We start from the raw sequence: 21,971 nt of genomic DNA on the forward strand, positions 1-21,971 counted from the left end.
GGGAGGCCTGGCTCAGTGAAATTTTGGCTTGTTAGCCCATAACCTACCATGAATTATTTGTGTAGCTACTTTTCCATATCCTACCATTAATCAAACAAGGTGTGTACACCTTTCAGGAGGCCAGACCTTCCAGATGCAGAGGCGGGAAGGGTAGGCGTGGAGCCTCGCCCTCACTTGCAACTGTGTGACAGGAGGAGAGCACTTCCACACACGATTTCTCCATCAGAATTGTAGCGTTTTGTTTAATGAACAGTTAAATGTATTGCTTTCTTCCAACATGAAGTATTTTCTTTATTTCCTACTCCAAACTGAACAAGCCTTCCACTCAGTGGGCAGGTCTCCTCTGTGTCGCTGTGAGCCACAGTAGCTAGTGGCAGGACCTCTGGGTTCAGGCTTGAGAGCTCACCACCCCCTCGTGGGTCAGCCCCACATGGGCCAGACTGTTTGAACACATAATATAAACGAAAGCATTTCCTAGAGGTAGATACTACCCTATCATTTGGATAGGTTTGCCTTTTTTTTCCTTTCTAGATTTTATTGTGGGTCTTTCAGTAATAAAACAAATCAGTTGAATTCTAGAAAAAGTAAAATGAACATGATTTGAATAGCATAATGCTGCCTGTGCCCTTATTAGGCCCTTTCACATCTATTATTTCATGTGATTTTCACAGAAATCCTGTGAGACAGATGATGTTTTTTACAGATTCTTTGTTAATCTTTCAGTCCTTATGAATTAAGTATCACAGGTCGGGAAACTAAGGGTCACAGAGGTCAAGTGATGTGCTTGAGGCGATGTGGTCCAAAGGCAGCAGGGCCAGGATACAGTTCATGTGTTTAATACTTTCCATCATCCCTGATGTTTTTCCTAACCCAGCGGGAAGATTTCAGAAAACAACAATGATGTAATGGTTGTTCTACTAAGAGGGTCTTTGAGTCATGTTGTTTCTGCCCAACATAAAAATTGAGTAAAAGCTACTCTGCTATGTACATGATCTATGGGATATGAAGGACTATCCACAACTAAAAGTTTTGGCTTATTTATGACATAATAAAGAGAAACCCAGTTGCTGGAGGACCCTGGTAGCATGAGAAAAACATCACAGACTGGGATAGAGCAGATCTGGGTTGGGAATGCGCTCTCACACTTTGGACTCCTGGGCAAGTTACTTCATCTTTCCTGAGCCCCCCAGTACATTTATCTGTAAAGGAGACCTCCTTGCTGGGTTGCTGTAAGAATCAGAGATAAGTCTTGTATCATCGTTCTTGTCATACTATAAGTATTCTATGAATATTGGATGGGTGAATGAATGGATGGCAGCAGTTATTCTGCTTATTACTATTGCAAACACATATTTTATTTATTAAAAACAAATCTGAACCCTGTCAGAAATTAAAATTCTTATCTCACTTTTCCCCTGATCTCTGTGAGGTAAAGTTTTAAAATCTTAAATTATCTCCAGACATTTGGAGTATTGGCAAGACTTCCTAGTTATTTTACCCTATCAAATTTCAGAATACAGGGCTTGTTTGTTAAATTCTACATAGGATTCTAAAAAGGAATTTGAAAGAAATACATATACCACATGTACTGACTTTTTGGCACTTTTACACTTTTTCATTTACACATTTGGCACTTTTACACTTTTTCATCTACCATTCTACTTCCTTGCAGTAAATATTTGTTTTGTTCCAAGGAGCCTGAAAAGGAAGGTTCCCTCTTCTTGAACTGTTTCTGTGGTCTCTAAACAAAGTGGAGAACTCAGGTTAGCTAAGCCTTTCTTTGTACCAAGAGCTTTAACAGCCCTCTCAGTTAGTCAGTCTGCCTGTGGGGTGGAGATGAACTTTACAAAGGGAAACTGAGGCTTAGAGAAATTGCATGTCTTAGCCCAAGGTACTGGCTGGAAGTGGGGTCACTGGGAGGGGTCCCATTCCACACCCCAGAGCCTAAGAGTTTACTCTCCTGGACAGCCTAAGGATCATCAGATGTCAAACCGTGCCTGCCTCCCTCTCCTCTTCTCTCCCTCACTTTGTCTCTCTCTTTCTCTTCCTCTCCCTCCTTTCCTGTCTGTCCTCTCCTCTCCTCTCTCCTTTCTTTTTCTCTTTCTTTCTTCCTTCCTTTTTAGAAAGAACTAAATTCCCGAGATGGAGCTTGGGAAAGAATATGTGGCGAAAGGGATCCTTTCATCCTGTGCAGTTTGATGTGGTCTTGGGTGGAGCAGCTGAAGGAGCCTGTGATAACCAAAGAGGACGTGGACATGTTGGTTGACAGATCTGCGGATGCCGCAGAAGCACTGTTTTTATTAGAGAAGGTAAAGTAGCTGTTGAACAGTTGATGAAGTTAACTAAGGCCCTCAATACAAGTTTTACAGACTGAAAAAAAACATTATAAAAAAGAGAAGGGCTTCCCTGGTGGCGCAGTGGTTGAGAGGCCGCCTGCCGATGCAGGGGACACGGGTTCGTGCCCCGGTCCGGGAAGATCCCACATGCCGCGGAGCGGCTGGGCCCGTGAGCCATGGCCGCTGAGCCTGCGCGTCCGGAGCCTGTGCTCCGCAATGGGAGAGGCCACAGCAGTGAGGGGCCCGCGTACCACAAAAAAAAAAAAAAGAGAGAATTCACACAGAATCCCTTATCGGGGTCTAATTTAAATTTTTTTAAGGTAAGAGAAGAAATGCATTCCCAGTATAAACATTTAGAAGATACAAAAAATAAAAAGGGAAAATACCCATAACCCCAGGAGAACTACTTTAAACATTTTCAAGTCTTTTCTTTCAATCTTACTGATGCATATGTTAACTTGGTAAAAATTATTTCACATACAACTTTATACTTCATTTTTGCTCAAAATTGTAACATAGGTATTTTTCCATGTTTAAGTTTTTCATTAATGTTAACTTTAATGGGTAGGTAATGCTCTAACATGGGGGTATGTTATAACTAACCACTTTTTCATTTTCAAGTATTTGTTTCTACTTATTTACTGTGAACATATAATGTGAATAACTGAGGTAGGTTGGAATATGCATTCATTTGTATTTCTTTAAAAAGGGTGTGTGTCACATATATACATTTATGTATATAATTTGTGTATGTATAAAATATAGAGGGAAAAATAAGAAACTGATAATGGTGGTTGCCTTTAAAACAGCAGTCCCCAACCTTATTGGCACTAGGGAGAGGTTTCATGGAAGACAGTTTTTCCATGGAGTGGGTTGGGGGGAGGATGGTTTCAGGATAATTCAAGCACGTTACATTTATTGTGCACTTTATTTCTGTTATTTTTATATTGTAATATATAATGAAATAATTATACAACTCACCATAATGCTGACAGGGGGCAGAGCTCAGGCAGTAATGCGAGTGATGGTGAGCAGCTGTAAATACAGATGAAGCTTTGCTCACTCATCCGCTGCTCACCTCCTGCCGTACGGCCTGGTTCCTAACAGGCCATGGACTGTTACCAGTCCGTGGCCCGGGGGTTGGGGACCCCTGCTTTAGAGAATAGTAGTAGGAGACAGTGGATCTAGGAAGCAAGAGAGACTTTTCATTATAGATTCTTTTATACAATTTAATATTTTTAACCCTGAAGAGATATTAAATTTTCATTTATAAATAGGCTTTGTTTTGTTTTAGGAAACAATGTTATAATCAACCTTGAGTAACCTACTACGCTGTGGTGTAAACACCTCATTGCTTCCAAATCTTCTACTACTACTATTACTACTTCATATAGACACACAGAGATACAGACAGGCACTTGCTCACAGTTGTGTGATGCATGTCTTTAAAGATAAGGTTTTTCCTGTATCTGCAGTCCCTTTCTTAGGCTATTTTCTGAGCATTTAAATTTTAGAGATGAAACAGGAGGATGGATAAGGAAGGCAGTTAACTTTCATTGGGTGGCAATGGGCCAGGCCCTTGCTAGGTCATAATTTATATTTTCACCTTTGTTCATCTCCATAACTCAGAGAGGTAGAGGCCCCACTTTTCATAAAAGGGAATGTGAAGCAGTCTGCCCACAGTGTGCAGCATGTGTCAGAGCAGGATACAAACTCCGGCACAAAGGTCATGTACTTTCTGTCACATTGTGCTGTTTCCTCATCATTCACTCCAACCCTCACATGCAGGGCATTTACCTTATTTAGAGTTTTTTACTTTTATAGGCATCACTGTAATGATAATTTGTGCTTGCAGGTTTTTCTGCATTTCAGATGATGTCCTTAGAGTAGATTTCCAGAAGTGAAATTAGTGGCTCTCAGGGGGCAACGTGTATTGAATGCGAATTGCTCCAGTGATGGAGTTTCTCCTTTGTTTCTCCAAAGTAAGCAACCCGCAGGAGTCAAGTTGGGGACACATTCTTCAGGGACCTTCCCCCTTATGTTATGGCATGCTCCTGGAGGGCTGTGGCTGTCTTTCTTCTTCTGCCCCTCCCCACTCAGTATTGTCTGCCACTGGCAAGACATGATGAAGGTACTGAGCACTGAGTACCCAGCCATCTAGTCCACGTATTGCTGTGACGTGTCAGCATGTACTAGCCATACTGAAACAATTATGTCTAGAAACAACAAGAATGGATCGTCCTCAGTTCACTGCATGGAAGGCATTTGATTTTAAATTGCACTTATCTTCAGATTCAATTCTACTTTGTGTAATAACTAACTAGCTTTGATATTATCTACTGAAAGCTTTTCAAGTTAACACATAACCCTAAACACTGGTAGAGCCCTTGGTAGATAGTTTAGTATTTGAGGTAATGATTACTTGGTCACAAACCAGTTCTTGGCTTAGCAGTTGTTTTAAGTTTATTTCTTGAGGCATTTTTTTTCTAACATCTTTATTGGAGTATAATTGCTTTACAATGTTGTGTTTCTGCTATATAACAAAGTGAATCAGCTATATGTATACATATATCCCCTCCCTCTTGCGTCTCCCTCCCACCCTCCCCATCCCACCCCTAACTTGTTTGATTTTGATTTCTGCAAAAACAGGGGCAGCAACAGACTATTCTTTGCGTGTTGCATTGCATAGTGAGCCTGCAGATGATTCCTGCCCACGTGGAGGAAGCCGTTCTTGCACGTGCCATTAAAGCCTTCACTAAGGTGGGTGGCACTTCTCTTTCCCCCTACAGACCACACTCAGTATCATCTTTGTAAATCAGAATCCGAGGGTCACCAGCCTTCTCTAAAATAAACCTTTTGGCCATGTTTCCCTTTAATGGAAATGTGTTTGACCTTTCTCGAAAATAGTTGCAAACTTTTGGCTAAAAAATATCAGTTTCCTAACAATGATATAAAAGGCTGAACTGTGGGTTTTTTGAAGGAAAACTTTGGAACAAAGAAGTTTTGTGTAGAGAGAAACAATTGAGTGTTGAGAAAATATTTTTAAATCATGTTCCTAGTAGAACTCAGAGAATCTTTTCTTGTTGAGCCAGTTCTACCTTGGGTCTGAACAAGAAACTGTCTGCTGAGAATTTAACATCCAACGTTAGCAGTTCGGTACCGTGTCTGGTTGGCAAATCCTAAGCAAAAAGTAAAATAATGTTTCCTTTCCATGCACATCCTTTTGGCCTGCAGCAGTCTTTCCTGGCTGAAAAAACATGCCAGATTTCATACCAAGAGAAAAGGTTCCCTTGGGACTTCCCTGGTGGTCCAGTGGTTAAGAATCTACCTTCCAATGCAGGGGACGCAGGTTCGATCCCTGGTCAGGGAACTAAGATCCCACATGCCACGGGGCAACTAAGCCCACGCGCCACAACTACTGACCCCTCACACTCTGGGGCCCGTGCACCACAACTAGAGAGAAGCCCGCTTGCCACAACAAAAGACCCCGCATGCCACAACTAAGACCTGGTGCAGCCAAATGAATATTGAAGGAAGGAAAATGTTCCCCATACCTCTTAAACCAATTTGTTTGGTATCTCTCGTATGTGATACAAAAATGTCATTAAACAAAGAACCCAGTTTTTCGATGACAGCATCTGTGGCAAACATTAATGATAATAGCACTTATTATTTGTACTCATTCACCAATCTCTTTCCCCATCCACTCTTTCCAAAGTGATGTCCTTCTGGCAGGTTTCTTTGTTCCTCATCTGATGCTTTACAGCAGTAACCACTTTGCATCCTCTCAGTCTCTTCATGACTGTTTCCAGAGTCAGCGCCTCAAAACCAAAGTCATGTGATCCTTTACGTCTCTGTTTATGTTTTCATAGACCCAGAGGCCACTGCTGTGTGGGGATGGTTGTGATTTGGTGTTTAACAAAGTATACAGTTCAAACTGTTGTTAATAAGTTTTTGCAGATAGGACAGACAAAATAATGATTAAGATAAAGTTAAATTTCTGAATTTAACTGGAAAAAAATCCTGAATACTGGTCTCTCTGAAAGTGGTAGGAATTCTTTACAACTTCTGTTGACCTTTTAGGGGGATACTAATGAAAAGTTAAATATACCAGTTGTTCCAAATCTGTCTGTAAAAATATTAGAATACCGTTCTTGGGTCTCTCCCCTTGTGCACAATCTTAGGAGCAAAGGCCCTGATAGCTTCTATTCCAGGCTAGCTCTTCAAGGAAATCTGTGTAGCATCTGCTTCCTATGTAACAAAGATCATGTTTCCTTCAGGCCAAAGCTTAGTAGTCTTGCCACAGCTCCCTCATCAAACATGGGGGATTGCCTAAGCATGGAGTTCCTCAGCTGTGATGCAGACTCCACCTGTGCCCCTCTGCATCATCTCCAGGGGGGTTGGAGGGCAAGGGAACCCATGTGATTATGGAGCGTGTGCTGCCTTCAGTCATAAAGTTGTTTGCCTCCGACCCAGCAATCTCCTGTCTTCTGCTAGCATCTATAAGGTGTGTTATCAGGGTGAAATCTCAGACTCTTCCCAGCCCTTCATAAGGGAACAGCCTTCACTCTCTCTCTCCAGGAGGGAAGGGATCACTGGCCAAGTGATCCTGATCCTTTCCTAAGGAGTCACACATTGCTTTGGCGATGGGAGTGGGGTGGAGGTGTGGTGATTGCTCTGGTTCTCTGTCCTAACATCACTCCTAACCCTGCAATACGGTGAACTTGGGTAAACAATCCAAATATGTATATGTGGTGCCTTCCCACCAATGGGAAAGGAAATTAACTTTATGGAGGTATTTACATGTGCCAAGCTTGTGTTAGAGCCTCATATTTAGTACTCAGAGAAATCCTAAGGAGATGGATCTTGTGGTCTTCATTTTACAGAAAGATTAGGTATGACCTGAGGCTATAATTGCTGACAGGTGGAAAGCTAGGCTTCCCACTCAGGTCACCTCAGTCCAACAGTTAAGCTGGTGTGCATTGTTTTAATAAGGAGACCTTTCCCTTATACCATCCATGATTAGTCTCTGCATTCAAAACCCCCATCACACTCACTGTTGACTTGCTTCATGAGTACTGTACATATCCAGGCACTAGATTTAATTTTTTTAGTTTTCATTCATAAATTTGGTATTGACATGATTGGCAGTTCTAATATAGTATTTTAATTAAAACTAGTGTGTGAAATGCATTGTGTGTGCATTTTAATTGTATATAATTTGGTTTATAAGTCTTTGTTTTTTTTCTCCACCCCCTTTTCTCCCAAAATAAAGACTGGTTAAAATCCTTGTTATAGTATCCTGAATATAAATTTTCTTTGTTACCAGGTTAATTTTGATTCTGAAAATGGACCAATAGTTTACAACACCCTGAAGAAAATATTTAAGCACACACTGGAAGAAAAAAGAAAAATGGCAAAAGACGGCCCTAAGCCTGCTATTTAGTGAAGCTGACTTTCCCCTCGTGAATATTTCAGACCTGAAGATCTAGATGGCATTTCTGCTCATAGCTGAACAAGCTGAAATGTGGAACTGCTTCGTCTCATAGCACTTTATTTCACATGCTCTTGGTTTGTGCTAAGAATGCTTCTTCCTGTTTGGAGCAATTATTTATTTTAAAATATCCTTGAGTTACATTTTTGTGTTGAAAAATTGCCATGAAGTTGGTGCCACTTCTTTTATTTATTTAACTGGATTAATATTGTTGTATTAATATTTTAAGAATGTGGTGTTTACATCTTTATTCTTTTTGACATTTTGGAAAAAGTTTTAACTCTTCTTTTCAAAACAGTTATCTTATTGATGGAACTCTTCCTAGAGTTTTTACCAAATAGATAATTTTAGTAGTAAAACTTCACTGTGTGTCTATTCCCCAATACACGACCTAAGGAAGTCACCAAGTGTCTTAAACGGTTTTATATTTGTTAATAAGAAGGCAATTGACTCAACATTTTTAAAGGATTTTTTAATATTTGTTTGAATCTGTTTTTTCTTTTTATAAGTGTGGCAGAGGATCTCAAATGTATTATTTTTCAGAGTGATTTAGTTTTACGTTAAAGGATTGACAGTGCAGTGTTTGGGACTTATTACTGTAGGAAATAGACTTGCTCTTTGTCAGGCTTCCAGACAACCTCACTGACCTCTGCTGTCACAGGCGGAAGGAGCAGTTCTCAACACATCAAACCTTATTCCCACTCCCCTGGGCTGTTGCTAAGCTGAGCAGCATCTTTACAGAGAAAGTGAGATCAGTGACAGGCAGTATGGGAAGCTGCAGGACTCCAGCAGAAAGAACTGTCTTACAGGGGCGGGCACCCTAGCCATAGCCTCTCCCCAGAGGCAGTTCTGTTCATGCCGATGTTGTGATAGCTCGAGCACCAGCCCACACCTCCTGAGTCTATCGTTCCATAAACCCAGATGCCTCAGGGCCCTATCTTTGGCTGCTTTACTTCTATGAGAATTAAGACTTTTAAACTGAATTTGACTCAACGTAGGTTGCATTCATTTGGATAAGAGGAAGTAATTGCTCAAAATATTTTAGTTCCTTGTAAACAAAACTATCAGCAATTGAAGCCATTAAATATTATTTAAATGAATATGTGGGGCACGAGAGGCCAAGCCACAGAACAGATAGTAGTTCTTCCCAATAAAAGTGATATTAAACCAGTTTCTAACTAAAGCTACTACTTAATCTTGAAGACAGAATTTCAGGGGAAATAAGGCTAATTTACAACAAATGAAATTTCTCCAACTTGTGCATTTCTGAATCAAGCTCTAGCACATCAAAATATTTTAGTCATTATCGGTCTTACTAACTCTAGTGGCAAATGCCAAATGCCACGCTGTTTGAACTTTTTAGGAAATCAAATCCAGTGAATTTTAATGAACTGGATTGCCCATTCCTGAAATTTCTTATTTTCAAGTGCCTGATCTGGGAAAGAAGGGGAGAAAACAGTTACGTTTATCCAAAGGTACATTATAAAAATATGTTTTTTACCTAAAAAGGTGTTTATCCTCATCTCAGTCAGTCTCTCGTGGGCAGGCACCACCCATGGCTTATTTGACAAGTGGCTTTTGGCTTGTGTGTCTGAAATGGTCGTTTCAAATTAGAGGATAGATCCTGCACAGCCATGATGTGACCGCAGCAGTGCATGTCTAAAATCTAAGTGCACCAGCCTGAAAAAGAGAGATGGTGGGAGAAATTAATTAGACTGTATACAGATTTTGTATTAATTTGAATAAAAGTGGGGGAAAAAAAAAACCCATAACCTTCGTCTTGTAGTTCTTTAGCTTGGTGCTTCTGAGGTCCCGATGATAAAGATGTGGCTTTGTGATTAGAGTATCCTGATGGGCAGCCTGAGTTGCAGGCTGAATAGTCAGCTAGCCAGGCTCTAGTGAGTCCCCACCCTGTCGGTTCAGAATGACAAAGGGATGGAGGGTTCTAAGAGGAATGTGTGAGGAAAATCTCAAGGTCAGCAAGATTCCTGCCTTCCTGTCTTTGAAATGGTGGGGAGTTCTTTGTAGCCCGGAGGATAGAAATCTACCTACTGGAAGAAGTTACAGGGCTGCAAAATTTAGGTCAGCAGAGTGGAAAGGGCCAAAAGCGCACACATTCAGAACTTAACTACTATGGCTGAGCACATGCTTGTCTTGCTTACTTCTCTTACAAGACCAAGAGAGAAGTATTTTTCACACTTGGCTGATGAAAGAATTCCCCTCTGACTGACTTTGAACCATGCTCACCTCCCTCTTGAGGCCCTTTCACCACTTGACTCCACGATGGCATTATAAAACATCACATTATCCATAACTGCAGCAAAAATATCCCACATTTTTTGTCCTCTGAAAAAGAGTGAGCTCACTCTGTTACTGTTTTATATATATATGCACACACACACGTGTGTGTGTGTATATATATATATATATATATATATATAAAATCTCTAGCATATCACACTTTTTAGTTTTTTCCTATTTCAGAGAATTTGCTGATGCTCTTTGAGATGAAGTGCTGCTGTTTTAGAGATTGCTTCATCTATTTGCATAACTCAGAAATGCTATGCTGATCTACTTTCTCATAGCTTCAGCCAGCTTCCCATTTCCATCTGAGAAAGAGTATGTGCTTTCATCACTCTGGATTCCATGAAAATAGCCATATATCATACTTCAATAGAGAGAAAGTATCTCTATTTTCTCTAAAGTGGAGGACACTTATTCATATGCTTGAGTGCTATTTCTGGCTGTTCTCTAGAAGTCTAAAAAAATTTCCAGAGATGCTATGTTGTAAACAGTGCATGCCCCAAGTTCTTGATATCTGAAGGCCCCCAAATAATTTGGGTGATTGTTTAAAAGTGATAGCTTACTCATAGGATCTTTGTTGTTCAAAATTAATAAGCATTGATATATTTTCAGTGCAAGTGAACCAAGAACCACATTCCCTTTGGTGCTTTTTATTTTTATGAATGTGGCCCAAGATTAGCACCTTACCAAAGGAGCCCTTTTCATTGTTAGGTGTTGAAAATTATTTACAGATAAAATGGCAGGAGAAAAATTCAACAAATCCTGTTACACAGTGGTGCATTATTTTTTAGTTATGCTTTTAAGCATGAGCTGATCTCTGATTAGCCCAACGCTGACAATAAAACTGATTTATAAGTAATCACAATGGAGCCATTCAATAGTGGAGCTGTGGCAAACCTTCGTTCTAAGCCATCAATTAAAATATCCAGTCACTAAAAATAATGTCCCAATAAGACTTCAATATCATAAAACCTTTTGCACTCAAAATAAGTTTCATACATCCACTGCAATTTATATCACAATAGAAGGCTGTTACGCTCTTGCCTCCTGGCTTTTTTGATGAAAAGATGTTTTAAGAATGAAAAGTTTTAAGATTGCCTCTGGGAAGCAAATGAAAACATGTTTTAAAATTGCCTCTTTGGGAGAGAAGTTATGTTTTTAGAATACTTTCCTACTTACATGACCATTTGATTACAGTCTTCAAATATTCCTTGGTTTTGATTTAGTGAATTGCTTTATCATTTTCTTTCTCCTCTTAAAAATAAAACAAGACTACTCAGACGTTGAATCAGGTTGAACCATATTGAATGGCCATTTCTGCAAGTCAAGAATTATCAAATATGGGCCATTTCATATGGTTCAACCAAATACTAAATTTAATGTACCTGGGACTGGTAGGTGACATTTTCTGAATTATTTTAGCAAAGTTTAGATGATCAATTATTTTCTAAGAATATCTTGTATGCTCACATTAGAGTTCCAATACAATTGGAAGAGACTAATATGAAACTCCTATTCTTTCAGCAGTTGATTTGTGCTACTCTGTGCTTGCACTCTGCTGATTCTGGGGACACCCAGGAATCATTCCATCATTCATCCCGCCATCAGGAGCCAAGTCTATATCTGCCACGTCACTTGTCCATGCTATCTTCTCCTTCCATCAGCACCCTGAGTTCTGCATTGTATGCCACCTTGCTACCCCCTTCAGTCCACACTTGCACTCTTTCTATACAATGCTGGAAGACTGATTCTCAACACTTGTTATTCAGTTAATTCTGGATGTCCTTCAAAACTCAGCTCTGATCCCTTCAAACAGAATATGTTCTAATTAACTCTTTGTTAAGTGTAAAATTCAACTACCTGACGACCAAGGAGGTGGGGAGGTGTTATAGGCTGAATTATGTCCTAAAATTCATATGTTGAAGTCCTAATCCCCAGTACCTCAGAATGTGACTGTGTTTGGAGATAGGGCCTTTTAAGGGGTGATTAAGTTAAAAGGACTCCCATATGTGTGGGCCCTAATCCAATCTGACTGCTGTCCTTAGAAGAAAAGATCAGGACACAGACATGCACAAAGGGAAGATATGAGGACACAGAGTATATGGCCATCTTCAAGCCAAGGAGAGGTCACTGGGGAACCCACGCTGCTGATACGTTCATCTTGGACTCCCAGCCTCCAGAATTGTGGGAAAATAAATGTCTGTTGTTTAATCCACCCATCTGTAGTATTTTGTTACAGCAGCCTGAGCTGACTGACACAGGAGAAAGCAAAATCTCTGCTCCTCCTCAGTGCTTACAGTGTACCTTGTGTGTGTTTATAGTTTTACTTCAAATAACACATTGCTTGGTTAAAAACTTCATGTAAACTGAAGAATGCAGTATGCATTTTCCTGTGACTTGCTTTTTTTTGCTCAACATGCTCATATTTCTGCGTTTTGATGTGTGATCTGTGTGTTATCTGCTGAGTGGTATTTCATTGTGTGGATATATCACCATTTATCCCTTTGACTTGTGATAGACACTTGGTGGTTTATATTTGTACGTTAATATAAACACATGAGTGCACACACGCAAGTTTCTCTAGCCTGTGTAGCTCAGAGTGGAATTTATGGGCTTTAAGGTATGCACACGTCCAGTTTCCTATGCAATAACAAGCATTTCTAAAAATGTTTGTACCTGTTTACACTCCCAGCGGCCATGAATGAGAGCTCCCATTGCTCTGCATCCTTGTCAACACTTAGTACTGTCTGATGAATGCTTGATTTTTGCCAGATCTAGTTGATGGAGATAGTGTTCCAATGTGTTATTACATGTTTGGGGACATTTGTGTTTCCTCTTCTCTCATGTGTGTGTTCACATGCATCTCTGTCTCTCACAGGACTTAAACATAGGATGCTGGATTTGTTGATATTCTTTTCATCCATAGAACTACTCCTAATCTAACACTGGGCACATAAAAGGGATTCAATAAATGAGGGTAAAAGAAAGGGAAGGGGGTAGAGGAAAGGAGGGGAGAGCCCTGATGTCTGTGTATATAGAAAAAATAGCTAGGGCAATTATATTTAAAAACAAGAGAGTGGAGTGTATAAGGGCATAATGGAAGTAATATTTCTCCACTTCATTCAAAGTAGTAAAATATCCGTGCCAGTAGACTGTGCCAAGTTACATATGTCATACCTACAGTAAGCACTAGGAAAACTATGCAAAGTGATACTCTCACAAACTATAATCAAGATGGACTTTTTTTTAATGTTCAAATAACTACAACAGGAAAGAAAAGAAACAAGAGTGAGGAACACAAAGCAAGCAAACAAATAATAAAATGACTGACTTAAGTTCTAACAATTACCTAAATTCAGATAGTCTAAATGCACCAATTAAAAGACAGGTTGGCCAAGTGGATAAAAAATGATTAATAAATCCTGTCTGCCAGAAACATTAAAATACAATGTTATAGACAGGTTATAGCATACACTATTTTTTAAAAAACAGAATGGTTATATTAGTATCTGATAAAGTAGACTTTGGAGCAAAGAAAATTACAGAAACATTACACAGTGATAAAAGGATCAACCCACCAGGGACACACAATCCTGAATACGTACACACCAATCATCAGAGCGTCCAGTTACATGAAGCAAAACCTGATAGAGCTGAAAGGAGAAATAGACAAAGCCACAATTAGGGTTGGGACTTCAGCATTCCATTCTCAGCAACTGAGACACTATGTGACAAAGTAAAGCTGTAGAGTCACTGATACACACATACATGCATGTGACAGTGGATTCTGCATACACAAATGCACACAACAAACACTGGCTCCTCTGCAGCAATTCTGACTGGTTTATCTCAGGACCCCTTTGCTCTCCTAAGAATCATTAAGTTCCTCAAAGAGGTTTTGCTTAGTTGTATTATATTTATTGATATTTATATATATCAGTAATTGAAAAATTTCTAAAATAGTTCATTTAGAAGAACAAAAACCTGTTCTGTACTTCTTAACATAAATATCTTTGTGACTCCTACTAAGGAGATGCTGCTGGAAGTAGAATTCAATTTGACAAGGAGGGAGAAATTGAGGACAAAGGAAAGAGAAGATCTTTTTAAAAGTTGGGAGAGGAACAGAAAGTATGAGTTGTTGTTTTGGTTTTTTTTTTTTCATCACTTTTCAAAAACCACAGAGAGAGAAGCCCTGAAACCATGAAGGTAGGGAAGCAGTTCTGCCCCATCTCACATAGAATGAGCAACAATCCCATATAAAATTATTAAAAGAATAAAAAAGATTAATGGATTAGGTGCAGAATAACATCTCTATGAATAAAGAAAGGATGCCAGAAAAATATGCTTGCAAATACTTACCTAATATTTAAATGAGCTTTAAAAATTATAGAAGCTATGATAGAATAGCAAAAAATTAGAATATGAAAAACTCAGAAATGACATGATTGGATAAAAAGAAGTTCTGAAAGGAAAGCAGATGAACTCAAGAAAATTAGAAATAAGGAAAGCTTTGAGAAACTGAAAATTAAACTAGATGGAGCACAAGAGCAAATAAATCCAAGAGAAACAAAGGTGAGAAAGAGGAAAACAAATTTACAAAGATTAAAAAGATTTGAGAAAAGTGATAGATACAGAAGACAGTCAAAGAAGATTCAACATAAGTATAATAGGAATATCCAAAAAAGAAAGCCAAAATAATGGAAAAAACAAATTATAAACTGTAATACCAAAAAAATTGTTCAGTAGAAGAAGACTTAAAAGTATATACTAAAAGTTCACTCCATTTATCAATACATGGGAAAATCGACCCAGACTGGCCAACAATGACACATATTCTAGTAAAATGATTGGACTTTAAAGGAAAAAGAAAAGCCTCTTTGGAGAATCAGACAAAAAGACCAAGTCATTTAAAAGGGAAGTAAAATCAGACTGACATCAGACTTTTCAAAAGCAACACCATGCCAGAAGATAAATGATACATGAGTAGCTTGTTAAAATGTCAAGCTATTTTCTAAGCTATTTAAAGATTCAGTGCAATTCCAACAGCCCCCCTTTGTTTTTTTGAAGAAATGGAAAAAAGGATTTTGTTTCCAAGCAATGCAACCGTTATATATAAATGCCACACATTTGTATGAACATAAAATAACTCAGAGAATATTATTCACATGAGTCCTTCCTGAGGAGTCTCCTAGACTTGGGGTCAGGCCAAATCCAGCCCATTTGTTTTTCTACAATGCATGAGCCATACAAAAACTATAAAATATCTGTGAGGCCATAATTATATAAATAAGTGAGCAATAGATAAGTGGAGGAGATGAGACAAATCTCCTATGAAGAATTCCAGATTAATTTAGGTAGATACTCTTCTCTTTCCCACTAACATGTGAGATGCACTTAGTAAGTTGCTTACAGAAAGTATAATATGGAAGGGGCCAGGAAGGTGTATCAGGTTACAGTGGAGAAAATTGGCAAACAGGTCCTGGCCAGGGAATCAAGGTCAATATCATCACTGGTAAGTCAAGTTTTTTTTGGTTTTTTTTTTTTACAACTTTATTGGAGTATAATTGCTTTACAATGGTGCATTACTTTCTGCTTTATAACAAAGTGAATCAGTTATACATATACATATGTTCCCATATCTCTTACCTCTTGCATCTCCCTCCCTCCCACCCTCCCTATCCCACCCCTCTAGGTGGTCACAAAGCACAGAGCTGATCTCCCTGTGCTATGCGGCTGCTTCCCACTAGCTATCTATTTTACGTTTGGAAGTGTATATGTGTCCATGCCACTCTCTCACTTTGTCCCAGCTTACCCTTCCCCCTCCCCATATCCTCAAGTCCATTCTCTAGTAGGTCTGTGTCTTTATTCCTGTCTTACCCCTAGGTTCTTCATGACATTTTTTTTCTTAAATTCCGTATATACGTGTTAGCATATGGTATTTGTCTTTCTCTTTCTGACTTACTTCACTCTGTATGACACACTCTAGGTCCATCCACCTCATTACAAATAGCTCAATTTCGTTTCTTTTTATGGCTGAGTAATATTCCATTGTATATATGTGCCACATCTTCTTTATCCATTCATCCGATGATGGACACTTAGGTTGTTTCCATATCCTGGCTATTGTAAATAGAGCTGCCATGAACATTATGGTACATGACTCTTTTTGAATTATGGTTTTCTCAGGGTATATACCCAGTAGTGGGATTGCTGGGTCATATGGTAGTTCTATTTGTAGTTTTTTTGTTGTTGTTGTTGTTGTTTTTGTTTTTGCGGTACACAGGCCTCTCAATGTTGTGGCCTCTCCCATCGCAGAGCACAGGCTCCGGACATGCAGGCTCAGCAGCCATGGCTCACGGGCAAGCAGCTCCGCAGCATGTGGGATCTTCCCGGACCGGGGCACGAACCCGTGTCCCTGCATCGGCAGGCAGACTCTCAACCACTGTGCCACCAGGGAAGGCCCTATTTGTAGTTTACTAAGGAACCTCCATACTGTTCTCCATAGTGGCTGTACCAATTCACATTCCCACCAGCAGTGCAACAGTGTTCCCTTTGCTCCACACCCTCTCCAGAATTTATTGTTTCTAGATTTTTTGACGATGGCCATTCTGATTGGTGTGAGATGAAATCTCATTGTAGTTTTGATTTGCATTTCTCTAATGATTAATGATGTTGAGCATTCTTTCATGTCTTTGTTGGAAGTCTGTATATCTTATTTGGAGAAATGTCTACTTAGGTCATCTGCCCATTTTTGGATTGGGTTGTTTGTTTTTTTGTTATTGAGCTGCATAAGCTGCTTGTAAATTTTGGAGATAAATCCTTTGTCAGTTGCTTCATTTGCAAATATTTTCTCCCATTCTGAGGGTTGTCCTTTGCTCTTGTTTATGATTTCCTTTGCTGTGCAAAAGCTTTGAACTTTCATTAGGTCCCATTTGTTTATTTTTGTTTTTATTTCCATTTCTCTAGGAGGTGGGTCAAAAAGGATCTTGCTGTGATTTATGTCATAGAGTGTTCTGCCTATGTTTTCCTCTAAGAGTTTTATAGATTCTGGCCTTACATTTAGGTCTTTACTCCATTTTGAGCTTATTTTTGTGAATAGTATTAGGGAGTGATCTAATCTCATACTTTTACATTTACCTGTCCAGTTTTCCAGCACCACTTATTGAAGAGGCTGTCCTTTCTACACTGTACATTCCTGCCTCCTTTATCAAAGATAAGGTGACCATATGTACGTGGGTTTATCTCTGGGCTTTATATCCTGTTCCATTGATCTATCTTTCTGTTTTTGTGCCAGTACCATACTGTCTTGTTTACAGTAGCTTTGTAGTATAGCCTGAAGTCAGGGAGCCTGATTCCTCCAGTTCCTTCTTTCGTTCTCAAGATTGCTTTGGCTATTCGGGGTCTTTTGTGTTTCCATGCAAATTGTGAAATTTTTTGTTCTAGTCCTGTGAAAAATGCCATTGGTAGTTGGATCGGGATTGCATTGAATCTGTAGATTGCTTTGGGTAGTAGAGTCATTTTCACAACGTTGATTCTTCCAATCCAACAACATGGTATATCTCTCCATCTATTTGTATCATCGTTAATTTCTTTCATCAGTGTCTTATAATTTTCTGCATACAATTCTTTTGTCTCCTTCAGAAGGTTTATTCCTAGATATTTTATTCTTTTTGTTGCAATGGTAAATGGGAGTCTTTTCTTGATTTCACTTTCAGATTTTTCATCATTAGTGTATAGGAATGTGAGAGATTTCTGTGCATTAATTTTGTATCCTGCTACTTTACCAAATTCATTGATTAGCTCTAGTAGTTTTCTGGTAGCATCTTTAGGATTCTCTATGTATAGTATCATGTCATCTGCAAACAGTGACAGCTTTACTTCTTCTTTTCCGATTTGTATTCCTTTTATTTCCTTTTCTTCTCTGATTGCTGTGGCTAAAACTTCCAAAACTATGTTGAATAAGAGTGGTGATAGTGGGCAACCTTGTCTTTTTCCTGATCTTAGTGGAAATACTTTCAGTTTTTCACCATTGAGGATGATGTTGGCTGTGGGTTTGACATATATGGCCTTTATTATGTTGAGGAAAGTTCCCTCTATACCTACTTTCTGCCGAGTTTTTAACATAAATGGGTGTTGAATTTTGTCAAAAGCTTTCTCTGCATCTATTGAGATGATCATATGGTTTTTCTCCTTCAATTTGTTAATATTGTGTATCACATTGATTGATTTGCGCATACTGAAGAATCCTTGCATTCCTGGAATAAACCCCACTTGATCATGGTGTATGATCCTTTTAATGTGCTGTTGGATTCTGTTTGCTAGTATTTTGTTGAGGATTTTTGCATCTATGTTCATCAGTGATATTGGCCTGTAGTTTTCTTTCTTTGTGACATCCTTCTCTGGTTTTTGGTATCAGAGTGATGGTGGCCTCATAGAATGAGTTTGGGAGTTTTCCTCCCTCTGCTATATTTTGGAAGACTTTGAGAAGCATAGGTGTTAGCTCTTCTCTAAATGTTTGATAGAATTTGCTTGTGAAGCCATCTGGGCTTTTGTTTGTTAGAAGATTTTTAATCACAGTTTCAATTTCAGTGCCTGTGATTGGTCTGTTCATATTTTCTATTTCTTCGTGATTCAGTCTTGGCAGGTTGTGCATTTCTAAGAATTTGTCCATTTCTTCCAGGCAGTCCACTTTATTGGCATAGAGTTGCCTGTAGTAATCTCTCATGATCTTTTGTATTTCTGCAGTGTCAGTTGTTACTTCTTCTTTTTCATTTGTAATTCTATTGATTTGAGTCTTCTCCCTTTGTTTCTTGATGAGTCTGGCTAATGGTTTATCAATTTTGTTTATCTTCTCAAAGAACCAGCTTTTAGTTTTATTGATCTTTGTCATCGTTTCCTTCATTTCTTTTTCATTTATTTCTGATCTGATCTTTATGATTTCTTTCCTTCTGCTAACTTTGGGATTTTTTTGTTCTTCTTTCTGTGATTGCTTTAGGTGCAAGGTTAGGTTGTTTATTTGAGATGTTTTCTGTTTCTTAAGGTAGGTTTGTATTGCTATAAACTTCCCTCTTAGTACTGCTTTTGCTGCATCCCATAGGTTTTGGGTCGTCGTGTCTCCATTGTCATTTGTTTCTAGGTATTTTTTGATTTCCTCTTTGACTTTTTCAGTGATCACTTCGCTATGAAGTAGTGTATTGTTTAGCCTCCATGTGTTTTTATTTTTTACCGATCTTTTCCTGTAATTGACATCAAGTCTAATAGCATTGTGGTCGGAAAAGATACTTGATACAATTTCAATTTTCTTAAATTTACCAAGGCTTGATTTGTGACCCAAGATATGATCTATCCTGGAGAATGTTCCATGAGCACTTGAGAAAAATGTGTATTCTGTTGTTTTTGGATGGAATGTCCTATAAATATCAATTAAGTCCATCTTGTTTATGTATCATTTAAAGCTTGTGTTTCCTTATTTATTTTCATTTTTCATGATCTGTCTATTGGTGAAAGTGGGGTGTTAAAGTCCCCTACTATGAATGTGTTACTGTTGATTTCCCCTTTTATGGCTGTTAGTATTTGCCTTATGTATTCAGTGCTCCTATGTTGGGTGCATAAATATTTATAATTGTTATATCTTCTTGGATCGATCCCTTGATCATTATGTAGTGTCCTTCTTTGTCTCTTCTAATAGTCTTTATTTTAAAGTCTATTTTGACTGATGTGAGAATTGCTACTCCAGCTTTCTTTTGGTTTCAATTTGCATGGAATACCTTTTTCCATCCCCTCACTTTCAGTCTGTATGTGTCTCTAGGTCTGAAATGGGTCTCTCGTAGACAGCATATATATGGGTCTTGTTTTTGTATCAGTTCAGCCAGTCTGTGTCTTTTGGTGGGAGCATTTATTCCATTTACATTTAAGGTTATTATCGATATGTATGTTCCTATTCCCATTTTCTTAATTGTTTTGGTTTCGTTATTATAGGTCTTTTCCTTCTCTTGTGTTTCTTGCCTAGAGTAGTAGATCCTTTAGCATTTGTTGTAAAGCTGGTTTGGTGGTGCTGAAGTCTCTCAGCTTTTGCTTGTCTGTTAAGGTTTTAATTTCTCCATCAAATCTGAATGATATCCTTGCTGGATAGAGGAATCTTGATGTAGGCTTTTCTTCTTCATCACTTTAAATATATCCTGCCAATCCCTTTTGGCTTGAAGACTTTCTGCTGAAATATCAGTTGTTATCCTTATGAGGATTCTCTTGTGTGTTATTTGTTGTTTTTCCCTTGCTGCTTTTAATATGTTTTCTTTGTATTTAATTTTTGACAGTTTGATTAATATGTATCTTGGCGTGTCTCTCCTTGTATTTACCCTGTATGGGACTCTCTGTGCTTCCTGCACTTGATTAACTATTTCCTTTCCCATATTAGGGAAGTTTCAAGTATAATCTCTTCAAATATTTTCTTAGTCCCTTTCTTTTTCTCTTCTTCTTCTGGAACCCCTATAATTCGAATGTTGGTGCATTTAATGTTGTCCCAGAGGCCTCTGAGACTGTCCTCAGGTCTTTTCATTCTTTTTTCTTTATTATGCTCTGCAGTAGTTATTTCCACTATTTTATCTTCCAGGTCACTTATCCATTCTTCTGCCTCAGTTATTCTGCTATTGATCCCTTCTAGAGTATTGTTAATTGCATTAGTTGTGTTGTTCATCGTTGCTTGTTTCATCTTTAGTTCTTCTAGGTCCTGTTAAATGTTTCTTGCATTTTGTCTATTCTATTTCCAAGATTTTGGATCATCTTTACTATCATTATTCTGAATTCTTTTTCAGGTAGACTGCCTATTTCCTCTTCATTTTTTAGGTCTGGTGGGGTTTTATCTTGCTCCTTCATCTTCTGTGTGTTTTTCTGTCTTCTCATTTTGCTTATCTTACTGTGTTTGGGGTCTCCTTATTGCAGGCTGCAGGTTCGTAGTTCCTGTTGTTTTTGGTGTCTGTCCCCAGTGGCTAAATTTGTTTCAGTGGGTTGTGTAGGCTTCCTAGTGGAGGGGACTAGTGCCTGTGTTCTGGTGGATGAGGCTGGATCTTATCTTTCTGGTGGGCAGGTCCACGTCTGGTGGTGTGTTTTGGGGTGTCTGTGGACTTATTATGATTTTAGGCAGCCTCTCTGCTAATGGGTGTGGTTGTGTTCCTGTCTTGATAGTTGTTTGGCATAGAGTGTCCAGCACTGTAGCTTGCTGGTCAGTGAGTGAAGCTGGGTGTTGGTATTGAGTTGGAGATCTCTGGGAGATTTTCTCCATTCGATATTACATGGAGCTGGGATGTCTCTTGTGGACCAGTGTCCTGAAGTTGGCTCTCCCACCTCAGAGGCACAGCAATGACTCTTGGCTGCAGCACCAAGAGCCTTTCATCCACACGGCTCAGAATCAAAGGGAGAAAAAGTAGAAAGAAAGAGGTTAAAGGAAAATAAAATAAGGTAATGTAAAATAAAATAAAGTTATTAAAATTAAAAAATTTTTAAGAAAAAACAATTTTTTAAGTAAAAACAACAACAACAGCAAAAAACGGATGGGTAGAACCCTAGGACAAATGGTGAAAGCAAAGCTATGCAGACAAAATCTCACACAAAAGCATACACATACATACTCACAAAAAGAGGAAAAGGGAAAAAATAATAAATCTTGCTCTCAAAGTCCACCTCCTCAATTTGGGATGATTCATTGTCTTTTCAGGTATTCCACAGATGCAGGGTACATCAAGTTGAATGTGGAAATTTAATCCGCTGCTCCTGAGGCTGCTGGGAGAGATTTCCCTTTCTCTTCTTTGTTGGCACTGCTCCTGGGGTTCAGCTTTGGATTT

The 21,971-nt window shown here is 38.8% G+C and overlaps 1 protein-coding gene across 3 annotated transcripts in view; it reads left to right on the forward strand.

Annotated features, from left to right (window-relative positions):
• The window catches only part of PTPDC1 (protein tyrosine phosphatase domain containing 1), a 92,815-nt gene extending 80,466 nt beyond the window's left edge, over positions 1 to 12,349 (forward strand). For 2 of the 3 annotated variants that reach the window (XM_004284102.4, XM_004284101.3), the window contains 3 exons: positions 2,124 to 2,309; positions 4,986 to 5,096; positions 7,666 to 9,598. In XM_004284102.4, coding sequence (XP_004284150.1) covers positions 2,124 to 2,309; positions 4,986 to 5,096; positions 7,666 to 7,782 — 414 coding nt within the window. In that variant the 3' untranslated portion in view covers positions 7,783 to 9,598. Of the gene's footprint in view, positions 1 to 2,123; positions 2,310 to 4,985; positions 5,097 to 7,665; positions 9,599 to 11,658 lie in introns of those variants that run through there. The other variant, XM_033413639.2, reaches the window with a different exon arrangement.
• The last annotated feature ends 9,622 nt before the right edge of the window (positions 12,350 to 21,971 follow it).

The sequence above is a fragment of the Orcinus orca genome, chromosome 6, assembly GCF_937001465.1.
Source record: "Orcinus orca chromosome 6, mOrcOrc1.1, whole genome shotgun sequence".
Classification (NCBI taxonomy): Eukaryota; Metazoa; Chordata; class Mammalia; order Artiodactyla; family Delphinidae; genus Orcinus; species Orcinus orca.